Raw genomic sequence first — 27,216 nt, forward strand, 5'->3', positions numbered from 1 at the left:
TTTCACACCTTCTCGAATTTTTTTCTCGAAAATGCGCAGGATTTCAGAGATATGTCTATTCACCAAAAATGCTTATAATTGATCCCTGCAACCAAAAATAATTTTTTCAGAACGATTTGAAATTTTTTAATTTAATTGTTAATAACTTTTTAACGAAGCCTCCATCAACAAATTGGTATTCTTGATTTTCGTCCTTATTTGGCCTCTAGAATCCCCCATTAAAATTTTTCCCAGGGGTGGCCGAACACCCTGTATAGTTAAAGCGACGAAAGATTTTAGAAAACTACTTCTTTGTATGAATTTTTTTACAATAGATTTGGAATTCTGAAATGTGCTCGCGAGCGTTATATAAAATTGCATATTTTTATTATCATAATTCCATATGAGATATGTAGATGATACGGTTTAGATCTATAAAAAGTCTGCATAAAGGACGGCGTATTCCTCGAGTGTCTTCCGGAAATATAAACATTGATTTTCTCAAGCAACTGCGGAGGCGTAATAAGAACAACGATGATTTTAGAAGGATCAATTAGATCGTTGACATTTCTGAGCGTTTTACGAGTGCTCGTATCGAGACACGTCAAGATATTATCATAAACGTGACACGAATTGCTCGTAAGAAACGTGCAAACTCAGAGTACCGGACTCTTTGTTATGTAATTTCAGGGTATAGTGGCACGGCATAATTACTGCACGATGACAGCAGATCATGCGTTGATAAGTGGCAGATCGACGGCGAAAAATCTGTCCTAGCATTACAGTAGCAGGTCTGCCACTGAATCGCCGACAGCCATAATCTGTCGTCTAGTGCCTTTCAAGATCTTTCACTAGCGAACTAATGATATTAATGAGTACTCGATAGTTTAGTACACAATATCCAATAACCCGCCATCTTTAAAAGTTGGAACGATAACCGAAGAAAAACTAGACAAATAGTAGATAAATATAGATTAAAATTTCTAGGTCTCGAGTGCTTTTACGACCGTACTAACTTCAAATATTGGGATATCTCGCTAATATTAATTGTAAAATCTGGAAAAGATAACGATAGGTTCAAAGGTATTGCGCGTTGATTAATCATAGACGGAAGAATGAATAAAAAATTAGCAACGTCGCGACTCATAGCAGGAAGGGATCCTTTCGGTTTGTATTTTGTATTGTCGAACTTCCAAAACAAATTGTACGTATTTGCCAAAACAAACGTCTGGCTCGTGGCCCGGAAAAGCCCAAATAATCAGTATTCAAATTAGCCTCCTCGTACCCAGACACGAGCCGTTCTCTTCTTCGAAATTAACTTTGGTTCGAAACGAAAAACGATATTAAAAAAAACTGGCCTCCTATTTTTGTTCGTGAACTATCTACGAAATTCGGATTCGTGACAACGATGTTATCGTCGCAACGATATTTAATTAAAAAACGATATACCTCGACGTCAGTTATCGAAGATTAATTTCAACGATACAATTCGAATTTATCGAGCGCAACTATCGGTTAATTAGCATCAAAGGGGCGCCGATGGGACCGCGTACCGCCGACCAACGAAAGGCATTCCCTTTCGTCGAGTACTCAGAAAACGTGACCGTTTCAACGAGAGTAACTGGCCTAATTGAGGCGAGGCGAACACACTTCGTTCAACAGGCGATCCTCTCGAGCTTCGGTCCCTCGCACGAAAACATCTCGCGATGACACGACGCGTCGCGGATCTTGTGTAACAGCTTGCGTGACGTATTATGAATCAAGCTGGTGAATCAAACCGTTATGCTGCACACAAATGTGCATCGCACGTAACGCGTTATCGCTCGTAGGAGTTACACTCGACCCGTAAAAAGTCTTATCGGGTACCGGGTATTTCCTAATTTGCATCAGATGCGCCAGAACATCTGTTACGACTTCCCAAAAGCTGTCTCGTGAATTTTTTAAAGAATTTCAATCAACGATGTTCTTTGTAATACAAGAACTTAAGAAGCCTAAAATTATCCTTGCATTGTACATTAATTTGCTAAATTTTACGAGCGACAATGTTTTCTCTGTATAATTCTTATTTTCTTGCATAGTTTTGTACTAAAGAGGTTTCCCGATAATAAGAATCGAAAAACCATATTGTATGAATGCAACAAAACAGGTATTACGTCAACAATTGATCTCTCATATTTATTTCAATTAAATTAATTTCTCTCCAGTGGAATGTAATTGTACTTACAAGAGATGCAGACTGAGTTGGATGGGTAGTTTGGATGAGTGACGATAGAGGGCAGGTAGAACAAATGGCGTGTGGAGAAAGAAAGCGGTTGGTGCACGTGGCTAGAGAGCGAATAAAATTGAACAAAACTTAAGATAGAAATGCAATTTTGTGTGTTTAAGATATATTAAAAATCAGAAACTGTAAACATTATTTTGTTCGTGTTAAATATATGTTATACCTGTCGAATAAAGAGTATTATAAAAAATAATATTAAGACCATACTCTTAAGCATCGAATACATCAGAATGTCCAAGGATATTATTTCCAGAAACATATTCTTCCTCGTACGTTTTATAATAACTGCTTTCCTTGATCCTCTCGATAATTTCGTCACAGGTCGTTCCGTTGCGTCGTTTTCGTCGCAATTTTCGCACGAAAACATGATGGCCAATTTTTTTGACGACGACTAATTTCTGAAGGGGGATCGTGCAGAAAGGACGCTCCGATCGATGAGGTTATGATCCTTCGTAATTGTTTTCTTCGTTCGGAGCGTGAATTCTGAACAGGTAGCGGGCAAGGTCGATCAAAACGCGCTGTACGAATACGAAAGAAGGACACGAAGGGTGAGTTGGTTGTTCGCGAACGACGCCAACGTAAACTGGTTTTCCTCAAACTCCGGATTCTTCGCGTTTGTAGGGGATACTGCGTCGTATTGCGCGAAGGTACGGACTCCGGATAGTTATTATCGAATTTTCCTGCGCGTCGTCGAAAAACAAGCGCGAACTTAGGTTAGGGTCACGCGAGCGTCGAAATGACGTGCGTTTCTATGTTCTTCCTTGTCTTGCGATTGAAAACAACCAAGAGACAGACAAGACCGGCGTTCCTATATCTGTCTTTTGGTTGTTTTCAATCGTAAGACAAGAAAAAATATAAAAAAACGCACATCGCGTCGACACTCGTGTGGCCCCAGCCTTAACTCTCCTTTTACGGGACGGCGACGTTTGCATGCGATTGATTGGCAGCGCCATCAACGTCAAAAGGACGAAGAATTAGGAACTGAACTAGCAAAAATGACAATGTTAATTTCTTTGTCAAATATATACAATTGTCCAACGATCCATTAATGTACGATGAGGTTACCATTGTCGCGCGTCGTTTGCGTACAATTGGACGCGATTTCTGGAAGGAAATGCGACGAGTTCGTACGTAAACGAACGCAAAAACCATTCCGCTTTGAAAATCAGGAACGCACGCACGCGTGACGCAAATCTACCCCTCGTGGCACTCGCGATGATTTCATGCGCATTCGCGATTTATTTCGTGATGCATTTGCATCGGAGAACCGGTCATCGAGATCGTGTCTGCGCGTTCTAGTACGTTCGCGAACATTCCGCGCGACACAGAAAGCACTAGAGTGTTTCAGCGTCGTTGATAATCGGTTCAACGCGCTACAATCTGACAAAAATTCGCGTTGCGTAAGCGGCAGATGGATGTACGTCGAAACATGCGTTCAACGCCGACAATATGACCGCTTATTTGGATCAAAATGTAGGCGTCGCATCTTGATGAAACTTAAAGGGCATTAATTAAAACGTAGTTTTTTGGACCACGCACGATTCGAATGAATTTAAAGAAAGTAAATCAAATTGATCGAAATCACTATTTAATAGATAAAACCGTTATTGTGCTGTAATTCGTACTGATGATATGATTGAAGAATTGCAAGAGGTATATCAAGGACGACGGTGTAGCAGTACTGACACTGATAACATACCGATGATAACACTGGTTACGTAATGTAACAATGTTGAGTGTTATTTAAAAAAAAAATCGGATTTTTAATAAATTGAGATTACTGACAAAACGATTTTTAACCGTTCGATTCGAATTCGAATTTGCACAATTTCTGCATATTCTTCGCGGTAATAAAACGTACAAAAACTTGTGTCGCATATACTATAATTAATTCATTAATCGAACGAGTCTCTGTGCAGCGTAACCCCTGCAATAAACCACGGCGCGAGCGATAGGATTTAAAGAGACGGTGTCAGGCGCCGCGGCGCCAGTCGTCCCTCTGTAGTCAGGCAGAAATTGTAGCCCGAGCGAAATACAGTGAACTGTTGAAAAACGACAGAGACGACTTCCGACTAACGTTCCCTCGAATAAAACTTTCAATTGGAAGTCATATATAAACGTAATAGCTATTTCTTTTTTTTTTTTACTCGTATAATAATTTTTATAACATTCAAATCGAATAATCCGAGAATGTTTTTGCATCTAATTCAATTAAATTCATTGGAAGACCTAAACGTTCTATATCCAGTGCATTCTGGTGAATTTTTGTTCCACAATTAAAGTAGCGAAATACGGAGCGAAGCAATATCGAGCAATTAAACGTTTTAGTTCGATGTTTTAATGGAATTTTGTTCCCGGCGGATCGATCCGCGCGAACGAGCCACGAAACGTGACTGTCCGCCCGACGAATCGCAAGAACGTACGAAAGAAGTCGTTTTATCAAATCGAGAGCGAGAAAGGCTGTGTCGCGCGAGAAGGTGGCTCCGCCATAAATTGTAAAGATCACTGTAGATTGACGGTGATTGAGACTACATTACAAAGGCCTTGAGTCGCTTAACACCCGTCGTTAGATTCACCGATCGTTATTTCTTCGTGAAATTCTTCGACCACCAGTATCAAAACCACAGAGAGACGCGAAATGAGTCGTTTGGTCCTTGGCAACATTTCGCGAAGATAATTTACATACGTGTGCAGCGGCATCTAAATACCCAAATTAAGCCTCGATTTCAACGGAATTACAGTCCGTCGAAAGAGTTATCCGAACGACTCGTTAGAATTTGTTTAGGTCTGGGTTAGGTTAGGTTAGGTTAGAATTTGTTTAACGTTGTACGAATTTAACGTAGGTCGTAAATAAGTTGATTTTTAGAAACAGACGAAAGGAATCGAATAACGTAACAAAAATGAGATAAAAGTAGCCACCATAGATTTTATTAATTTTGCTAACGATATTTTTGTAATTGTCCACCTAATGATATCTTGCAACCCCTTTTAAAGAGTACTAATTTTTAAGCGTCAGCCAAATAGCTTTCTGCATTAAATTCTGACCCAACTCATAACCATGTACTTATCGAATGAAGTTATTGTTCAACAAATACGCATAACTGTAAACTCACCATCGTTACTCGAAGTAATCATTATAAATAATAATCTTAAAATTCAATCTATCGGAACACGTGACACGAGCCATATCAGTGATCATCTGCTTATCTATATCATGTTTGATTTACCTAAACTTGTCCATGTTCTGCTACGTAGAAATTTTTTAAATATACATATCGACGTCATCTACTTACGACCGGTTAAAAACATCGATCCGCGTCTTTATCGCCATAGCAACGTGTGTATACTCATACAATAATCTCTTTGTGTGAGACTAGTCGTGCATGCACGTTTCTATTCGACATTGTGTCAGGATGCTCGCGCGAACACACCTCACACACCAATAGATAAATGCACGCACACACAAACGAACCGATTACGTACGTGCACGTACATACGACGTACCTCTCCTCTATTTGTTATCTTAGTCTATCTTCCTTGCTCTATTCTTATCGTAGCACGCTAAGAATGCATTTTCACGGTTTCACTAACACGCACCTTCCGTGTGACGTGCGAACACGAACGAACAAACTCGTCCCGTTGAAATAGTTTCGTGGCTATGGCTAACAAGTCTCCAAAGATCTATAAATTTTATCGGTGTAAAATTATCGTCGGAAACAGCGACGATTAGATGCTAGAAACCGACTACCTATCGACTAGAATACCTTCGCCGACATAAATTGTATTTTTACCAAAAGTGAAAGCTACCTTTTAAACGTATACGTAATAATGTTGCATAGGATTAAAGCGATCAGAAACGGTAGTATTAGTATTGGAAACGCGTATTTCAGCAATTGTATAGCAAACAGATTTGTATTACCTTTGATTTGTGCTATATTGTTGGAAATACAAAGTATCTGATATGTATATTTATCAAATGATGGTTTTTTAAATAAAGTGTGGTTTGCTAATTAATAATGTAAAGATTCTACAGATCTAAAACTAAATTCTTTAGCAAATTCTATTCTTTCTTTCTGTTAACTGCGGTTATGTGTGGTTTCCTTTTATAACGTAACCATTACACAAGTTACTTTTAAGCACTCGTACTATTTCATTTGAAACAGGTTTTTGATAAAAATCTTGAAACAAATATATTCTAATATTACTTGCTTTAGTTTTCTCTAACCACCCGAATAATGAAATGCTCTTCCAGTGAAATTTCTTTCTGTTGCTAATGATTTTATTTTCTATTCGTTTGTTTCTACTTGCTTTAACAAGCTTAATTGAATATGCACTTTTATGGTTGTAAGTTAATGGCAGTTTTTCTAATAAATTCGCCTAATTAACGATTATGTTAGTCAGAAGTTCTTTACAGTATATGACTATTAAGCTACATGTTTATTCTGTGGCTGGAAAATAAAAATACAGAATTAACATTATTCTGAGTAAAAAAAATCGATTTGAATTGAAAGTGATTTAACGCGGTAGAAGCTACGCAGTTAATACATATGTATGTAGTATGTAAAATCTAGCGCCTGACGAGCTCTAATGCGATATCGTTGCACGAAGAAATGGTGTTTTATCCAAGAGAATAGAAAATAATCACGGTTAAGTGATAGCGATGGTATTTCATCGTCAACAACAGCGCCTGTCAAACGAAAGGACGAAGTTCAGATTCATTGATAATCGCGTACACATTCGATGAACGATCTGTATTAGCTCACACTCCGACTCGACTTAAGTTTAAATAAGAACACTCTTTATCGCATACCATTAGTTAATTTGTGCAAGACCGAGTAATAGGGAAAGTACTGATAAATATCGGAAGCGATCATGAATCATGTTTACTAACGCAAAAGAACGAAATGCATCTATACACACAAGCTCGTGGGCCGTCCATATTGAAAACAGCATAACCTCACTAAATGTTTGTAGTACATTTCAATTCTTCGCAATGACACATCGAACCACAGATTGTACTTTAATAGCGTGAACGCATAATGCAATGAATTATCGTAAAATATTACTATCTCTCGTAAATGAACTATAAGAACATTGTTACCGAATATGCACAGTTTTGTGCATAACCTTGATATCTGACATCACTCCAATCACGCATTCTTTGATTAAACAATATACGACGAATGGTTTTACTCCCAAATGTATTAATGTTGACATCGTCCTGTTTCGATATCGTTTAGAAAGTTTTTTAAGAAATTCAGATGTAAAAACGAAACGTCATTCGACTTAAATAAACTTGGAAACTGCGACTAAGGTTACGATTATTCACTAGAAGTATCGACTTAAACCTAATTAGTCGCAACACATTCGGCCATGTTGTGTTGATACCATGGAAAACGTTTAGAGGGACCGAGAACGCAGCAGGGCTATCTCGTCGACTGGCAGGCGAACCATTTCGCAAATTTCCTGGCGTACCAATCTATGCACTTACCGGCCGTGGCTTTGGTGTTTTTCCCATGATACCTCCGGTTCTTCTTCTCCGATAATCGGCCCTTTAGTAACATGGTACACGCACTTTATCACGATTTTTATCACTCGTCTTACACTGGCTACGCATTATTATTCACCCGCACGGCAGCCATTTGCCCTCTACCTAGTCGGCTATAAAGCCAGTCTCGTCGTTTCGTTTAGCCTTTGGCTTTCGTCCATTCGATAGTCTTTGACGTCACGTGGACCTCGGTGACGTACCTATAACCTTCTTGAGTTTGTGCCGTTTTACTTACAAATTAGAAGCGTAAAACGGTTTTCAAGCAAAATTTTCTCCACGTAATACATTATAACGACGATCTAAATAGTTAAGTCCGGTGCGTAGAATGATACGTATCTTTAATTCGTTGCTATATTTACTTGTATGTTTTTTTCTACGGACGGGGTTCTGCGTTCTACGACAAATAGAGAGGCACTGACAAGGTTTCGACACGATCTCTTTTACCGACATACGGTTATATTTTGAACCAACAGTCCCGAAAACGTAGTATTTTAATCGTAGCGCTAATTCCTCGATGAATCGATAAACGTTTTATAGAATTACGAATGATTGATAAATCGTTTCGTTGAAAGTAGGTTTAAAAAGTGTGAAATAGAATTATGTAAAATAGAAACGACGATGTATGGATGTTTGGAAAAGGCAGATAAAAGGGGACTGGTAATAGAAGAAAGAACTACCAGAGTTGCGTGTAGGTACGGCCTTTTACTTCACACAATCATGTTCTTTTTCGAACACACATTATCCCAACTAAAGAGGTTAAACAAAGAATATCGAAGGCAGCCAATGTATCGTTGAGAAATTGGTTTTTCGCGATTTTTCATTCGTCTAGTATAAGACAATACCAAAGCTCACAAGAAACCATAGTATATTGTAATGATCATATCATATCTATATATATTTATATATTATAACGTAAGTCGAAAAGGACAATCATAACATACATACGTCGGGCATTTATATTATAATCGTACGAGATACATTTTGCAAAAGATCACAACAATTATGCAAAAATAGACGTTATTCGTCACCTATCGTAACTGTAAGAAAATGCGAAATCATCCGACTTTCTTTATGACGTTGTAACACGTAGCGAATTAATCGCAACACTCAGCAGTATAGGTTATAAGTTGCATATTCGTCGACGTACGAGTTCAAGTGTTTTCCTTTCGAACTCTTTTTACTTAATTAGTTTTTATTAATCTCGCGTTAACATTTCTGCGAATAGCCCTTTGTAAAAATTTTCTGTATAATATCAATATCTAGAACGTAGGGTATCGGTTGCAATATCACTGCGACATATTTTTTTTTTTTTTTATATAACCCTTTGTTTTATGACGATACCGTGACCAGAGCTAAAAGTTTCCTCCAGTTTTTGGTATTCCCCAATATATGCGAGTATCTACGAAGGCCGAGAAACCACCAGATGTCTATTTCGTTAAGGAAAGGGAAATTTGACGAAAACTTTGCCCCGGTTACGGTTATTACATTAGAAATAAGTACTTCCAGCGACGATATATAATACGAAAAAAAGAAAGTTAAGGCCCCTAGCCACGGTATCCATACGAGCGTAGAGGAATTAAATGTCTTGCTCTCTCTCTCCCTTTCTCACACATTCTCACTTAAACACTACACATTTTGACATATAATTAAGTCATCACAGAAGCATCATATTATCATATTCAATTAGACTACATAACTTGTGAATGTTCTTGTTCAGTTAGCGCAGTAATATTACAATGATCGAGTACAAAATGGTTTTAAAGTTTTCAAGCCTAGTATAAAGCACTATCATATATATTATGTGTGCTTAGATGTCGGCACGTACCATACACGTAGGTACGTTTATTTCGTATGGTACGTGTACACACATATGGTCGCAATTACCACTTAAGATCTAATTGTAGCGGTAGTATTCTATTATTATCCTATGAATGATGAAAGTAAACATTTAACGAACGAAACACCGAAAAGTTAGAAAAAAGAAAATAGACAAAACTCGAGAGAAAACATATGAAATATTATAATGAAATGTTAAAACACTTGACTCTGATGATCGTTATGATCCTTCTTTTCGATCTTAGAACTCGAATAAATGATTCTTCAACTAAATAATCAAATTAACAATAACACCATAGCCATTGTAAAGGAAGCAAATATATTGAAAACAAGCGAGATATAAAAAATTGTAAAAATATTAATTACTCCAACGTACATAATCATTCACAAACGTAGAGAAAGTTATTATTTTTTAATGCCATCTTGTAGATCCACAATCGTTTAAGTGGTAGGCACATTAGAACTGAAAAATAATATTTTACATGTATTCTAAACTGAGGTTAGTACGCGTATGTTTGTGTATTTTTTTTTTTTTTTTTTTAACAAACCAGTGTATAGTTAGATGAAGGCAGTGATTTTACACAAGTACAAAGTGAGGGGGGAAAAACAGGTCGATCGTTCCATACAAACGACTCCTCAAATGACTTTTAAATATTTTTTGTCTAAACGGATTTAGTCTGTCTCTCAACCACTGTAATAAAATAAGATCGTTAAAATTGCAAATCTCTCCAACTACTATAATCGCTTGCGAGTTCTTTAAAAAATTTTCTTCCAGCGAACAAAAATGGCACAAAGCGTAACGGAGTCTCGTCAAGCACGAGATCGCAATCCTCGTTAAAATATCATTCATCGAGAACGATCTTCTGTTTACCCAGAGCTGGCGGTCTCCTTCTCGGCAGGCAGCCCAGATTGTTCAGACAGAGCTGCTTTGTTCTGTCTCACCATCTCCGCGCGCTTTTCCTTTACAACAAGAAAGAACAAACGATACTTTAAACCGTAAACCAACGGAATTGCATTATTTTATAAACAAAATGTAAAAGTGGTACATGCTAACTAAGATTAAGCTAACATGTATTTATAAAATATTGTAGCTCATAAATGCGGGGTCATGCTGAAAAGAAAATGAGAAAAAGAATTAGGTATTGTAATCGTACATAATACAAATGAATTCCTATTGAATATTCTCTGCAACATAATGCGTCGAAGCACGGTAACATTCATTAAAAACTCTAACAATTGTAGCCTACTGAAATCATCGGTATTCCTACTGAACTTAATCAGCGTAACAGATATAATAATAAGCCACGTTCATGACAGCAGGGGGGGATAAGACAATAAGAATATCGAATCAACAAAAAGAGGGCGAAATTACATGCTGGCGAATAGCCTGCACACGACGTTGAATCTCTCGCTGTCGGTTCTGCTCCGCAGTAGAAACCCTCTTGTCAAATTCGAACTTTTTCGCCAGAAGCTCTCTCGTGGCGCACTCATCCGCCATCTGACGCACTTTTGCTATCTTCACAGTGTTCTAAACGACCATTTCAAAGTCCCTTATTGGGTAAATTTGTTGATAGTGCGCGAGAAAGGATTTCCACTAAAAAACAAGTTTTGAAAACTTCAACGCTCGCCGCGTCCTGTTTTCTAAACTTTACCAAACCAGGTCTGTAATTACTTCTACAAAGCGAGAAATCCTTCCTGATACTGCCCAAAACAATCGAATAGAAAACCCATAAAACAATATACTGTAACTTAGCAACAGTATAACGCGTGCAACTTACATGGTTACGCAGCTTCTCCTTTTGTTCGCGTTCGATGTTCTCGCGACGTTCGCGAGCTTGATCCAACTTGTCTTGAATTTGAGCCTCGACCTGTTGCACGCGCTCAGCTATTGCTTGGCGTATACGAGTGACTAGTTCTTCCTAAATGTTAAGGGACACGTATTTATTAAATCGTAATGTTTGATGTACCACATAATTGATTAATGATCTCGGATACTAACATGCGCCTTGAAACGATCGGGCATCCTATTTTCGTCGCGTTGAGCAGCACAACGAACCTCCTCGGTTTCAAGTTCGAGACTCAAGCGAGTCTTCTCTACACTTTCTAACTGTAACCGAAACACAAATAAAATAGTAACGTGACTGCAAATCATTCATTTGTTCTAGGTAACAAGTTTCCGCGATAAGTTCCATCGACTTTCCGGATACTTGTACCGTAGTGAACTTCAACTAACGTGTTCCTTCAGCTTGTTCTTCAGTTCCGCGATATGTGCCTCTCGTTTCTCCTCGGAGTTGTTCATCTTGGCGTCCAAAGCTTCGCGAGTCGCGGCAATGAAAGCAGAGTTAAGTTCATCCTTTTTGCGAGCGGCCTCTTCAATTTTGCTAAGCTTAGCGGTGAGAGCTGCGAGTTTATGAGCTTCCAAAGAAAGTCTTCTCTCCTCGGCCGCTCTAAGCTTATCTTCGATAGCGATTTGTTGAGTCGAACTTGTCTGCGGTGGCGATGGTGCTCTCTTAGGTACTGTTGGCTCAGCCAAAATTACCTCGTAGCACAGGCCACCCTTAGACTTTTCCTGGCATCGAATTTCGGTCGCTACAAGAGTAGTGGGGGAGTGAAATAAGTCAATTCGCCTTTTACAGAACCATTTGTTACATGTAATGATGTGCAAACACAATGTTACCACCTCGACTCATTATCGGTTTTTTTCTTCTTGTTGGTGTGCATGATCGAGGAGAAATATTTTAATGGAAGATTCCAGAGACCAAAATAAGACGAAAATCAAGAATACCAATTTGTTGATCGGGGCTTCGTTAAGTAGTTCTTAACGTTTAAAGAGAACCACTAGCAGCTGTATGCAGACTGTAGTTCTACAGGCGAAACTTCAAACGTTAATAACGAAACCCGAATCAACAAATTGCTATTCTTCATTTTCATCTTATTTTTGTCTCTAGAATCTCCCATTAAAATTTTTTCCCCGGAAAATAAAATTGTTTTGTACGAGGTTTCAGTTTTGAAAGTACTTCAGGCACGCACGCGTTTCATAAAGTCTTTTTAATCGTAAAACGATCATTTATAACCAGGCATAATATGGTTTTATAATTAACTTTGTATTCTTTGCGCGTAAACACAATAGTCTATAAAAATTCGCAAAGTTACAACATTACGGTGAGACTCGCGCGTGACAGTCTACGAAACCATAAACAAAACAATGTTATTTTAAATTTATTACTACACTACTGCAGGAAGTACAAAATATTCGTACCTTGTGTATTTAGATCACTTTATGTAAAATAAGTAATATCATTTGTCAATGAAAAACGACAACAAACAGTGATAATTAAATTAATTTTTTATTATAGATCAGAGGTTCGAGGAAAACGCGAAAGTATCGAACGCAGCTAATCGCTTTTTGGTACAAAAATTTTGCAAGCGATGAATTTATGAAGATTGCGTCGATGGAAACATTCACCTTCAACGTAGGTAACAAACCTGTTTTTAAAATCATGGATGCAATGGGAGTAATTGACGCGAAAATTTAATTGCCCCCCCCCCCAGCGATAAGACAACTGCCCAGAACTGCCCGAAAATCGAAATAAATTTTTTCGAGAAAGTTCGTTGATCGTTGCGATACTTTTTAAATAATTTTCATTTAAACTCGGTTTCAAGTAATTTTATTTTCCAACAGAAATCGATGGTTCCGTTATAGATGTGATTAAAAAATCGCGGATGGAAATAATCCACGTAGGCGAAAGATTTCTCGATACCACCAATCTCCGTTGCTCCCTAAGTGCACGAGTAAGTTACGGAAGTATGACTCATTGTCAGAGATGCGAGAAGGAAGGATCGATCAGCCCACGGGACGATTGTCTCTAGGCGCCGCGATGTCTAGCGTCGGCACACGCACCTTTTAGCGGCCACCTCACGTACAACACACGTTGGAGCGTTCTTCGACATTCGCCGCTTTCGATTTATAATTCAACCGGCGACATATTGGCGACCATTCGCGTCGGGTTCATTACACCCCCCTAACGTGCGCGATTCGATCGATGAAACACGTCGACCAATTCCCAAACCGTGATACTAACGAGATCTGTTCGATGCGACGTGCTAGATGGAAGCGAACAATTTCGCCGATCAAAGCGATACTTTCTGCTCTGATCGTCTAACAAGGAGAATACAGGACCTTCGGGTCACCGATTTCATTGAGATTTTTATAGCACCGGCAGATCTTGCTACCTCATTTACAAATATATACCATTATAGGGTTAGATATTCAATATTTTTCGAGATATTTACGATTAAAAAGCTTTGATACTCCTGGAAAATAAATTAAATAGATGTCATCAACGAAGAGTTGGCGTGGCTCAGGTATTACGTGTTAGACTGCTGGCCGTGCGGGTCAGAGTTCGATCCCCCGTACGTGTGCAATTTCTTTTTCCCTTTTTGTATTTATATACGCAAAATATTTTCGTACATTTTTTTAATTTTACGTAAAATATTTCGTATATATGAAAAGAAAAAAATTTGCATGGACGGGGAATGGAACTCTGACCCGTCCGGTCAACGGTCTGACACGTTAATACCCGAGCTATTTTTTAATTGTAAATATCTCGAAAAATATTGAGTATCTAACCCTACAATGGTGTATATTTGTAAATGGGGTAGCAAGATCTACCAGTGCTAAAAATCTCAATGAAATCGGTGACCCGAGGATCCTGTATTCTCCTTGTAAGTCAAAAATTTATTATAGGTGTAAAAGTTCGCCCCGTGAAATGTGCTCGACTCGAAGACGTCCGATCGTGGGTCCCGTAATTGTGAAAGCAAAGCGACTCGTTAATTAAAAGCGTACTCACTGATGAACTTCACTTTCTTCGGCTGCTTAGTCCGCGGCTTTCCTTTGCCACTGGGCTTCTTGAAGGGCGCATTGCCCCTCCTATCTCCCGCTTCGAAAATTGAGAATCAATGAGAGTACCGTATTACCGTAGGGACCAGGGAAACGGGGATCATGCTTTAATTATCGGGAAATCGATGCAACCGTCTGCTCGCTATCGGCCAACAACCGGGGGTGGCCATCTTGGGCCGCACCCCGATCGTTTCGCGAAGAACTTTTCACGAACCACGTGCGTACCGGGCGCTATTGCGATCTTTGCGTGTGCGGTTGCACGAGTCGAAGATGATCCATGAATAAAAAAAAAAATAAAAATAAAAATGAAAAAAAAAAAGAAAATTGAAGGGAAAAAAAAGGAATTTTGTTCGATTAATATTCCGATTACGTTTGGTAAAATAAGTCGAATTGTAATTTTATTTTCAAAAAGACATTTCGCCTGTGCAAGAATTTCTATCAGCATACCGGTAATACACGAGTGCTGCACCATGAGTACCGATTGGCGGACGGTGGAGAAATTGATCGAACTGCGGGCGTCTAGAATAATACGATAGTAGTAGCGAGAATATCGACCTCCGTCGACTGCAGTAAAAATACGACGACCGTCAAGATCGAACAAGAGCGCATATATAACGAAGGACCTTTAAGGGAGGTTTTACAAGTAGTTGGCTACTTCGACCGAGACGTACTTTAATAAAATACTATTTTTTCTCAAAGTTAACCGGAATGTTCGTTTCAGATTTGAGGAACAAACGGACGGTTGGTCCTCGAGGAACGGATACCGACGACTTCGAATCGACTTACGATCGAAATTGAAACGAACGGGTGTAAAATTCCATCGGATCGAAACGGGTACGAGGTGATGCCGTACAAAATCAGATTAAAAGCGATCTGGTCGCGAGTTTAGCGGATCACCTCGATCGCCGGAGGAGTCATTCACCACGATATCGACTCCTCCCCTTCTAGCGTTCGTCGGTGTACGCGTATCTAAGCTACCGGTTGCGGCACATCAAAAAGCGGCAAACGGTTGCGGGACGATTGAAAATGGGTTCGACGTGCGGTTCGTTTTGGGACTCACCTATGATGCCCAGGGGTGCTTTGCAGCTATGACAGAAGCACTGCAGCACTGAGTCGCGCACGAGACCGATCAGCATATTTCTAGCGTTTACGCTCTCCTCTTGTTCGCGAATCCACGCAACGAACGAAACTGAAAGCTCTGCGGGAAACTAGCGGCGAGCAGCGGGAAGGAAACGAGGGAACACAGAAGTCGCCGAGAGGGGCACGTCCGACGAGCAAAGAGGAGAGCCGGAAGTGGCTGAACTCGTATCTGGGGCGGTGGCTGGAGGGCGACTGATCCGCACAGTGCGCCACGACGCCCGGCGTCGCTCAATATCCACCTACCGGCGCCTCTTGCGGCCCTAGCCGTGGCAGACCACCCTTCCCAGCCGTGCCGAGCAGCCACCTACCCGACGACATGCCACCCTTCCACCTCCGCTAACCTCCAACCTCCAACCTCCACCTCGAGCAGGCTCAACATGCCTATATGGTGGACCCGGCAGCCGGTCGCTAGGCACGTGTGGAGGCCTACGTGGAGGCGTAAAATACCATCTGCCCAAAATCCAACCGCTTTTATACTTTTGGCACCGACTCCTAAAATTCCGTCACACTGATCCACGAACGATGGCGATCGTCCTCGCGAAGTTCTGCAGTCTTTGGAGGACGTTTGCAGATTTCGTGGCGTCGAAAACAACGAACAATTAGGGACTTTTACCAAAGCCACTGTATCGAGTACAGGAGTTTGGCGACTCGAATCGTTGTAACGTCTTTGTACTTGTAAATGGAGGTCTTGATCAGCCATCAGTCTTCGCCCATTTTCGTCAAATTCTGCAATCTATAAAAATAAAAAGAGAACCGAAGTTCCCGTATTGTTTTCTCTGTCGTGTCGAAGACTGATAGTATTTCCATCCAAATTCAACTGTATCGTGTTTTGACGTAAGTTTTTCGTTTCAGACTGCTGATCAATGGACAATATCCTTGTTTCCACCATGTTCACGAAGTTACGTAATATATCGAAGACATTTGTAGATTCTGAATTACTGGAAAGGATGAAACTACGACTGAAGGCGATAGTGCACAGGTATCAGTTGTCGACTGATTGTACACAGTCGTAGTATTGTAGGTGTTTTTAGATGTAGATGTGAAGAATCTCTCCAAACCCTACCACCGTCGACCCTCTTGCATTTTGACTCAGGTTCTTACCCAGACTGCTGATCAATAGACGATGTCTTCTTACAACATCTGCGCGAAGTGTCGCAGTGTACCGAACATGTTTGTAGATTCTGAGTTATCAGAAAAAGTAGGACTATACGGAGGCCACGTACCGTGATCGGGTTGCGATATTGCATATACATTGGTCGAGGACTCATTGTATAGTCCTAGTATTGTAGATGTCAAGTATCTCTTCAAACCCTACCGAAAGATATATTCCAACCACAGTCGAGGCTCTTGTATTTTGTCTTGGGATTTTAGCCAGACTCTTGATCAATGACGATATCATCGTGCCACTATCTTTGCGAGGTCCCACAGTTTATTATAGATATTTGTAGATAGAGTTATCGGAAAGTGTAAATCAACAGCTTTCAGATCAATACGAGATCACGATATCACGCATAGCGTAATAGAAAATTCACTATATTTTCATTGTGTATCTTTTAAAAAATTGCTCTCTGTTTTTTTACATTTTTGGAAGTATCAAATGTTTCTTCTTGTATTTAAGTGGCTTTGGATGTAAGCGTGAAGAATTATCGACTCTTTTGTATCTTGACTTGGGCTCGTAGCCAGATTGCTGATCCACAGACGATATCTTCTTTTGATTTAGATTTTTAGTCGTCAGAAATGGGACTATAACGAATAGCTATTTAGTAAGGCATCGTTGTTGCATTTCGCAGAGACCAGTTAGAACCTGATTGTATGGCAGTAATATTTGAATACTGCTATGTAGAGACGTAAAATATCCGTCCAATTTCAACCACTCTCGAGCTCTTTATAGTTTTGGCTCTGCCTCCTAGCCAAGTTGCTGACCAATGTGCAATATCTTCTTGCAACGATCTTCGCGAAATTCAGCAGTTCATCGAGAATATTTGAAGATTTGGTGAGAACAGGTCTTTTTATCGGCGTAATGTTGCTCATCTACAATTTATGTCTCATATATATAAAAATATACACAATCCAATTAAACTACTACCGCAATACTGATATAAGGTATTATCCGTCTAAAGATTCGTCAAGATTCGTATTGACTTACGTTAATCGATAGATTCCTTTGCTAAGTTTCATAGTTTAGCAACGACGTTCGATTAGTTCAACCTTTGCCAATTTTGTGTCACTAACCGAACTATAATGGAGGATCGTTTCACATTATTTACAGACAAGTTTAAGTATAATCGTGCATTGTAGTACGTTTGGTCGAATCTAATTCTTCTACCTTTACTCGAGCTCCTAGCCAAGCGTAATGATTTTTTTAAAGTTTTTTTTAGCTTGATTTAACCTTTCTGTATTCCTCGTCCTTAAGCACAAGTCTATAATGCAGTCTATAATCTCGTATGTGCACGAATTTATGTATAATCGTGTGTCGTAACGTATAAGTATCTTTAGATAATTACTCCACGGTATATTGATTTTGAAGTTTGCGAAATTTTACGTAACCGTTGCCCTATTTTGCGCAGATGTCTACTATAAATCTAGCCCTGCTGCTAGATCTCCACTTTACTTGGTTGCGTCATTGTGCGCGCAATGCTGGAAATCTTAACTTTGCAGCACGCATACCGAAGTGCAACCGGAATGCTTAGCAGTCTAGCTTCGATTGCCCCAATATTCCTGACAGACACGTGTACTCCGATATACTTGATGCTCCATTAAAATTGCAGACGAAATAAAAAAATTACCGCAGTGCCTCGAAAGACACTTACCTAAATATAAAGTAATATCTTTTTAAGCGTCCATAAACGAGCAAATCATTTTTTAATCTTTGTTTTTTCCCCCGTGTTTTGCCAGCAAACGATGCATAGCACGATGCATAGATCGATAAAAGCAATTAACTTTTCATCGTCATGTATCATCGAAAGTTTTATCGGGGTCAGCGTTTCGATCTAAGTTGAATCTTCAATATAATTATAACAAAGATATATCTTAACTGGGAAGATATTAATATATTAAGATTGTACATTTTTTTCTTATAATTCAAAGTAATAATTTGCAATTTTGTTCAACTTAGTCGAAGCATCGATTTAAATAAAACTTATATTGCTATACCTATTATTTCCAAGCTTATTAATCATTTTTAATAGTAACAGTTAAGTAATACATTCTCCAATTAATTCCTAGCAATAGTGCTTGTTGCAACGGTTCAATTTCATTCAGAATTTAACACTGTTAATATTTTACAGGTCAACGTCCATAGGTACGATTATACTTATAGACGGTAGCGTAAGAAAATATGCGAAAATGAACATCACAAAAGGCCGCAGGGTCCCCCACCCCTGATCTACGATCTTCTACCATCGTTCTGAAAGTAATTGCATTCCTCTGCAATACCATGATGCCTCTTTGGACGCGAAAAACTAAGTATATTCAAGTTTGATACGACGATCGAATATTTGTACCGTACACTGGATAAATTATAGTTTCAACTATAAAAGTAAAGCTTCTACGTACAGTCTAAAAATGAAACGTACAGAGAACACGCAAAGAGCATTGCTGAGTCGATTTACCGTGATACGTAATCTGGTAAGGGATCCATTGTCAGCGTAATCGATTCTGCTTGTAGAAAAAGCAGAAGGTTTACGTAAATGACTCATAGAAATTTAAAGATAATAGAAAGGAATGCGGCGAAAATACACATTTCCTGGAACACCCTAATAAGAAAACATCCCTTAATTGTCACGCGAATCGAGTGGCCTCTCGAAGGGGTGAAACACAATTAATTCCAGCCATTGTCCCTCCCTGATTTCGACCAAGTGATTCATCGATACTTTTTGTTTGTCCTGGCGCGAGGGTACGCGTCTATATTTGGGCTAGATTGCTTTTGTACGGAACTGCGTTTCTAAACTTTTCGTTCGACGCACCCCTTGTCTCGAGAGATCTCTGACCGAGGACAGGTCCCACCGATTTCTTTATCCTTCCCGGTATTATCGTGGACTTTTAATAAGCCGCGACGAGCAGGATCGATCGCTGTAAATGGCGTGACAATGGCCAAGGAAACGCCGTTGTTGGAAAATGTGGGACAGAAACGGCGGACCGTTGTTCCGTAAACTTTTCCGTTCGACGGACGCGATCGAACAGTCGCAATGTCGGGGAACACGTGACGCATTACGGTCGAAGGATACGCCGTGAAGTGAATGAATCTTTCGACGGCTGGATCGATATCGCAGAATATTTTCAGAACTCGGAACCGGAGAAACGGGCGATGTTAATAATGAATACGCCCCCCTTTTTCTGCTAGTCACGAACCACGGTAAATTGCGCAGAAATCGGAAGCACGGCATACGACGTAAGCGTCACGAAACCGACAGCATTATTTGGCTACGTTTTTAAATAACTTCCATGTTCGATGTCTTCCGCATTTTTCTTTCTTTTTGAATTTTCTAATGTAAAATACACCCGTAAAATACATAACAAAACAATTGCATACCTACATATATTACACAATAATTTGTTGTATAAAAAAAATTTTGTACCTCTGAGATATCATTGATATCAATAATTTGCTACCAGGAATTATACGGGACATTTATCCACCGGTGGTAAATATTTTAAAGAATAATTTTAGAAACCAAAGTAAGATAAAAATCAAGAACGACGAAATTGCTCTTCGGACTTACTGAATATATGCAGAAACTAAAATTTCATTAAATTTTTCCTTTATTGCAGAGAATAGAGAAACAGTTTATTTAATTTTCTTTAAAACAGTTCAACTTTCTTTCTTTAATCTATTTAAAACAGTTTTTTCAAAAGTTTATAAGTAACGAATATACATATATCAGAAGAATTATCAAACTGTAAGAGTTACCATTATCCATGGATCGATTTTGCTCAAAATCTGATTAAATGTCGAAATAAGAATAACGAATGAACGTTAACAGCATACATGTAATTTTGTTATTCTTGATTTCTGTCATATTTTAGTCTATAAAATCATCCCCTAAAACATTTATCACCGGTAGGTAAACACCCTCTATTCAGGGTAATATAGACACTGAGATTCAAATGGACACTCTCTTCCAAAGTGGAACAAAATGTTAAAAAGACCATACATCAAATTGTAAGGGGATCCTCTTAAGAAGACTTTAATCTTCGTAATAGTTTTAGTGGGTCTATGATCAACAATGACTAACTTATGGTCACTGGTGGTCAACAGTGAGGTAGACATCAAGGTCAGCAGTCCAGTGAAGATCCAGAAATGGTCAAGAGGTGGGACCAATTGAAATAGTATTGTTCTCTAGACCAAGCGGTTCTTAACTCTTCACGTTGACACTGTCTCCCCACTCTTCGACTTCCCCACTTGAAGACTACCGCTGGACAAATTCTTCAGTACCCCTGGAGCATCCAGGGGGAACGGGTCTCGCGGGCCTACGCCAGGCCATTCGTGGAGTGCTGACCACTGGGGGGACCAGGAGTGTCCACGACTGACCAGGACTGACCAGGAGTGACCAGAACTGACCACTACTGACCAGTGCAGATCCGACTACTGACCAGTGCCGGACCGTGATGACCACTGGTAAGAACTACTTAAAATTGTTCTCCCCACTTCTATTTTGTCGTTTGATACCAATTGAACGTTATAGAACTGTCGTTTCTTATGTTACAGCTGGACCTTTGGTGCTTCCTTGGTAATGGTAACTAATGCTCAACAAGTAGTAAGCCCACTTTACTTATTTTTATTATTATCACAAAATTGACCAGTTTCTTTTATTTGTTTGGTCATAATTCAATGTTGTTTGACTGTCCGGTTTTATCTGATTATTATGTTTTCCTCCTCTATTTCTTCTGTTGCCTTATTTTTTGAATTGGCATGATTGTGTTGAATCATATACCATTTTTGTTTGCATATTATTGTATGAATTTTGTTAACCCATGTAAAATTTTTGTTTGTTTAATTCTTGGACATTTTCATTCTTCGATTTCATCGTTGGATTTTCAATTCTGCTCCATCTTAGTTTCTGTTCTCGAATTCTCGTAATAATCTGCGAAGGTACTTTGTTTGATTCTTCCATTTCGTTTGATTGTTTGGTGTTGATTCAATCTGGTGTTTCGATCCAAGTTTCTTCCATTATTATGAATGCCGCGTTTTGATATCTATAACATTGTGTCGATGCATATACCATATTTGTTTCGATGACACTGATTAATATAAGATTTTTATTTTTATGTTTCAGCTTAAATTCTTGTAATATTTTGCTTAATTTCCTTCCATATTTCACTAATATAAGTATTAGTTTTGATTTCAGTTTAAATTTAGATTAATCGCAAGAACATCGAGGGAGTACGCCACAACCGCCGGGGGACTTTTAATTCCAAGTTGATTAGTCTTAAGCTTCGTCGCGAATCTTAAAATTAACGTCGAAGATTTCTTTATTGTACATATTTTCGCGTTTTACCAAGCAATTATTCAATAAGTAGCTTCTCGTTTTCTCGTTCCCTCGTTCCTAGCTTCGGTCACCGCTGTTTCATTGATTGAAACATGTGATCGGCCGTGTATCTGGTCCGAAAGATCTAATCGCCTTCCCTTGGTAAGCTTGATTGAGGGAAAACGGCACTTCGCTGGAAGGTGTGGAGTTTCCGTATTCTGCGGAAACGCATACCTTCCAGCGGAAGTCGACTCCGTTTCAGGTACTCTCTCTTTGTCAGACAGCCTAAGTCGGGTCCTTCGGGCTCCCGGCGGGTTGCGTTGGAGAAATGGAGACCTCGACTCGGGGTTGCAGTTCTCTGTTTTCTTGTTGAGATCGAGTTAGCAAGGGCAGTAGGTTCGATCCTCGGATCCGCTGCACGGTTCAGCATCGCGTCGCGTCGCGTCGCGTATCCCACGATTTAGCTTCATCCCTCTTTTTAACCATATAATTGCTTGGTAAAACTAACATCCAAGGAACTTTGTTTCCTTCTATCGTCCGAATTTTAGCTTCAACTTGACTAGACCTGAGCTTCGACGTTAATTTTAAGTCTCTAGTGTATCTGCGTATGCCAAGTAATTATTTAACAAGTAGCTTCTCTCGACTCGTTCTCTCGTTTCTTGCTTCGGTCACCACTGTTTCGTCGAACGAAACATGTGATCGGCCGTCCAGTTTGTCCGAAAGATCTAGTCGCCTGCCAATGATAGATCGATTTCTAGAAATAGAAATCAATCTACCAAGGGTAGTGTTGATTCGATCCGAAGATCTGCTGCACGGTTCAGCATCGCGTCGCGTCGCGTCTCCAACAATTTAGCTTCATCCCTTTTTAAACAAAATAATTACTTGGCATGACTAATCTAGTTTCTAAGGATGTAAAAGGGAGATCGATGGAACTTGGATTCCATCTATCTCCCTTCGGGTCTCCACTCGCAGCAACCTCCTCGTGGTGAGACCTGGGTAATATTATTTAACGTTTAATTAATAATCGTATCGCTCTTAGCTGGGTAATGCAATTATTAATTAAAAACTAAATAATATTAGCAAATTGGCTGCGATCCGCTTTGCATAGGTCATCATAAATATAAAGCTTCTTCGCTAAGTTAGTTTGGATTCTCATTGATTCATCAAAGATTCTAGAGTATTGTCAGAGACGAGGTATACGAGTAGATCTTTCACCCAATGTATTTTTTCGGCCCATTTTTATGGGTTCTCGAAACCCCATTACCATTTTCGTGTTATTTGTAATATTACCAACAGATTTAGAAATGAATTTCAATCCCTGCATAGTCAACTCACATGTATTTATGCACACACTACAGCTGTTAGCCCATCAATACTAATTCAGTGAATAGTTTGTCAACTGACCACCATCCATGAGAAGAGGGCGCTAAAATCATCCCTGAATTCTCAGGTCGGTATGGCAGTCAGATTGGGCCACGAAAGTCCATAAGGTGTAAGGTCTATTCGTATACAACGTCTGTGATAACATCTTTGATTTTCTAATCGGTCCATCACGAGTGCAGGTATAACAGCAACTGGAAAAATTAGTTCCTTTTATAACGGTTGCACAAACAACTTACACCTTAAAAACTATTGCGTATCTTTCTGTGAAAAAATTCACGTAAATTGACAAGATAGGTATAAATGACGATGCTAAATTTCAAACTAATATTCTAAACACGCTCTAGCTTGTCCGTGCCCATGTTACAATATTCCTCCAAATATAATTCGTTTCTGTTCTTGCAGAGCACCAAAAGATTCCTTTAAAAAATGAAAGGTACAAAAAAAATCAATAAAATAAATAATTAAAATTTAAATTTCACAATTTTAATCATCTTCGCTTACGCGATGCATTTAATTGGATTCAAAGAAACGTTAACGAAAAAAGAAAAAAAAAAAGATAAAAAGAGGGAGTCGTTCGAATAGAGAAAATGCATCGTTTTAAAACATGCTTTATCGTTGCATGCCCTTTAAGGCGAGAAAAACATACTAGAGTTTCACCGTGGAAACACTTATGGCCGTTGTAGCCGATATATCTTGAACGCTGCCGGACAATCGGATTAACCTACGCACTTCAATGTCACCGTGAACGCTCTTTAAAGTCAACCAAGCCGACCGAGAGGTCTTTCACGTGTGCAGCAAGCTTGAATCTCATTCCCCAGAGCGAGAGCAGCGGCCCGGCAAAAAGAGCTGGAGGTTCTAGTCGCGTGCTATATAGCAGTCTACGTCGCACTGAATTGTGAAATAGCGTTATTTATCGATACACGACACTCATGCGGGGTCCGTTACACCGCGTTCACCAACTCCGGAATTAAGAGATCGATACAATCGCGACATAATTATTCGCATTGCGAAATTGGCAACGGTAGCGAAAATGCGCATGATAACGTAAAATTCGAATAAATATTCCAAAATAACAAGCTGCGGGAAGCAAAAATCCTAATGATCAAATAGATTGTCCAGCAATCCTTTTGCTTCTAAAAAATTAAATTCTTGAGTCCATTCATTATGTATAAAGATATTATTACTTCGATGGTATCTATTTTAGATACTAACTGGCAATTAAGTTATACTGTATCAGTCTAATCGACGCGGTATATCAGTTTATTTGTATAAATAAATAATATATTCGTGAACATTTCGTAGTGGGAATTTATTGTATTCGAGAGGGATTGAGAATCACTGAAAAGCGTTCGAGCACTGCAGTCGAGTCAAGCTGTAGTTGCCACGGCGAAGTGCAGGCTGCACTTCTCCGAGGACGCCAATGGAGGGCTCTGACCTCTTCTCAGCATCTATCTACTTTCTGCAGCCTTAGGGTGTGTTCCTACTGCTACCTAAGTCGTCATACTAATTAAGGATTCTTTGTCCTACTAACTTCGCAGCGATGCACGCTAAAATCGCGTTACGCGCAATTTGGCTAGCGGTTTCTTTGTTTGATACGATTTCGTTAGGTGCTTTATTCGTGGCAACACGATAATCCTGCTACAGAAAACGACATCCTGATCGCACAAAAAAAAGTAATGTTAAAAATATTTTTCTAACATTTCGTACGGAGGTACTAAAAATTATATTGCATAAATAAGTCGATCCAAATAATCCACATAGAATCTACATCCATTGCATCGTAGTATAGGACGAAATTATTTTTAACAAATTTTACGAGTAAATTATTTATCATTGATCTATAATAAAAAAGATACGAATATTCTGTAATTTACCGATAAATATATGTAACGTGATAAAAATTATTTTGAATTCATAAAACGTGTCATTTGCTCATAACTCGTATATAAATGTTTTCACTTACATTCATTGTTGACGGGTGATTCCGAAGCAGTAGCCATTGTGGGGTCACTAGAAGGAAATGCCTTCATTTCATGAACCAATCAGATATAAAAAGAAGACATGAAACTTTTTCAAATCCATAATCTCTTTTTCTTTATAATTTATATTGTTTACTCCATTACCCCTGTCTCAATAAATCTGCGCGATATATGCGTCTCGAACAAAGAAACTGCACAAAGTTACGCATCATTTACCAATCGCATCAAAATTTTCCATATTTCCAAAACAATTCTCATTAAAAGCCAATAATATAGAAAAGATTAGCTTTTCAAATTTTAACCGTTATATTCTATCGAACAATGGCAAGGTACATTTTTTTGTATAAAGTCTAGAGATAATTAAATACATGTGTCGGTAAGTAATGTACTATTTGATAGCGCTTCTGTTATTCTTATGTAAGCGGAGCAGTTGAAACACGAAGAAAAAAGGTGTTTGAAATCGAGCAAAGCCTCCTGCCGTCAGGACAATGTCACAGTGTAATCAAAAACACGTTTACTTTGGCAAAGCGGTCAATTACCCGATTAAAAACAGTTTTTTTATGTATTTTATTGCATCTGTAAGAAAGCGTCCAACAAACTCATTTAAGACAACATACCGCAGTTGCGCCGTAAATCGAATGTGGAAGACGTCGTTCAGCGTTGCCGGATAAAAACGAAATTTTCTTTGTCTCGTGTTCGACATTGATTAAGCGTTTTCATAGGACACATGCATACGAGTAACCGGCACGGCGTCTCTTTGTTCGAATTCGTAGCGTCCCCTTGTCACTATGCGAAGTTATCACACGGTCACGAGCAATGCTCGACTTACCTGTTTTCACCTCAGAAGAACAAAGAAACGAAGTATTAAAAATTGCACAGAGCGTTGGGATCCTGCGACAGGAACAATCACGTACACACTCGACAATAATGCAAGGAGATCTGAACGGTCGCTGGACTAGCTAGCTGCTTTTATTGCTACATGCAAGTATCCCTGTGTATTCCAGCGATTCACACCAGTTACCATTTGGCTACACGCACGACATATACTTACATTTTATCGCTTGCCTGGAACGTCCGCGCATTCTTATTGGTCGATCCGGGTGATCGGTTGGTCACAATTGGTCGGTTTGAATTCGAAGCGTTGTGTTGAGTCTCAACAGAACGTGCCATGAGATCCTTTACCACGCATTCGCAGTACAGTTTCATTGTTCAAAAACATGGTGATTCTAAATACGAAGTGTTTGAAAAGGAAGTCATTATTTGTAAGTTTACTTTGTTTATTGCATGCAAATGTACATCTTTTGTACACTACAGCATAGAATCAGTTAGCACAAACTGGAATTGTTCGTTGAAAATGTAATTTACTGATATTTAGAAAATAGAGATTTAACCACAAATTTAAAATACAGTATGCAGCTAATAAGTACTTTATACTTCATTGAATTTGATATAAAAATTTGTAATTAGCACAATTCATTTTTCATGATTCCAATGGTAATTTTTACAAATTCATAACGAATGGTCTATTGTTTGTGCTGTAGAGAAGCTTCGTAAAAATACGATCGTCTGTATTTTTGTTTGCGAGTCGGTTACACTGTTTAAAAAAGATTCATTCTGGATGAATCATATGTCTCTGCATCTCCAGTAACGTGCGTACCAATATGTGTGGGACGCCGTGACCGTTGTGCGACCATACGAACGTA

At 39.1% G+C, this 27,216-nt stretch overlaps 2 protein-coding genes and 1 long non-coding RNA gene across 6 annotated transcripts in view; 1 reads left to right on the forward strand and 2 right to left on the reverse strand.

The window, feature by feature from the left end:
- The window catches only part of Nfat (nuclear factor of activated T cells 3), a 68,460-nt gene extending 60,498 nt beyond the window's left edge, over positions 1-7,962 (reverse strand). The window contains exon 1 of the mRNA XM_076778411.1: positions 7,752-7,962. Within this exon, the coding sequence (XP_076634526.1) occupies positions 7,752-7,824 (73 nt within the window). The 5' untranslated portion in view covers positions 7,825-7,962. The remainder of the gene's footprint in view (positions 1-7,751) is intronic.
- A 117-nt stretch (positions 7,963-8,079) lies between these two features.
- LOC143348331 (uncharacterized) lies at positions 8,080-14,081 on the forward strand. Its single transcript, XR_013080754.1, has 3 exons — positions 8,080-8,500; positions 13,001-13,117; positions 13,327-14,081. It is a non-coding gene; the product is annotated as an uncharacterized LOC143348331 (long non-coding RNA).
- Positions 8,691-26,482, reverse strand: Stai (stathmin). Of its 4 annotated transcripts, XM_076778416.1 has the most exons (8): positions 15,787-15,970; positions 15,605-15,752; positions 14,495-14,584; positions 11,878-12,233; positions 11,644-11,751; positions 11,423-11,563; positions 11,017-11,172; positions 8,691-10,604 (listed from the first exon to the last, which is right to left on the reverse strand). In XM_076778416.1, the coding sequence occupies exons 2-8, from the start codon at positions 15,678-15,680 to the stop codon at positions 10,512-10,514; spliced, it is 1,020 nt and encodes a 339-aa protein (XP_076634531.1). In that variant the 5' UTR covers positions 15,681-15,752; positions 15,787-15,970; the 3' UTR covers positions 8,691-10,511. The 4 variants fall into 4 exon arrangements, with proteins under 4 accessions (XP_076634531.1, XP_076634533.1, XP_076634532.1 ...); XM_076778418.1 differs by lacking the exons at positions 14,495-14,584; positions 15,605-15,752; positions 15,787-15,970 and adding exons at positions 25,498-25,558; positions 26,343-26,482; XM_076778417.1 differs by lacking the exons at positions 14,495-14,584; positions 15,605-15,752; positions 15,787-15,970 and adding exons at positions 25,498-25,544; positions 26,343-26,481.
- Between the last annotated feature and the right edge of the window lie 734 nt (positions 26,483-27,216).

The sequence above is a fragment of the Colletes latitarsis genome, chromosome 11, assembly GCF_051014445.1.
Source record: "Colletes latitarsis isolate SP2378_abdomen chromosome 11, iyColLati1, whole genome shotgun sequence".
In the NCBI taxonomy this organism is placed as follows: Eukaryota; Metazoa; Arthropoda; class Insecta; order Hymenoptera; family Colletidae; genus Colletes; species Colletes latitarsis.

Excerpts from the sequence above, each read along its gene's own strand:
- Stai (XM_076778416.1), bottom strand. The coding sequence starts at position 15,680 with ATGCTGATCGGTCTCGTGCGCGACTCAGTGCTGCAGTGCTTCTGTCAT. Across the intron at positions 11,564-11,643 it reads CCGATCGTTTCAAGGCGCAT|GAAGAACTAGTCACTCGTAT; the intron begins GTTAGTATCCGA and ends CTTAACATTTAG. Across the intron at positions 10,605-11,016 it reads TGCAGGCTATTCGCCAGCAT|GAAAAGCGCGCGGAGATGGT; the intron begins GTAATTTCGCCC and ends CTTGTTGTAAAG.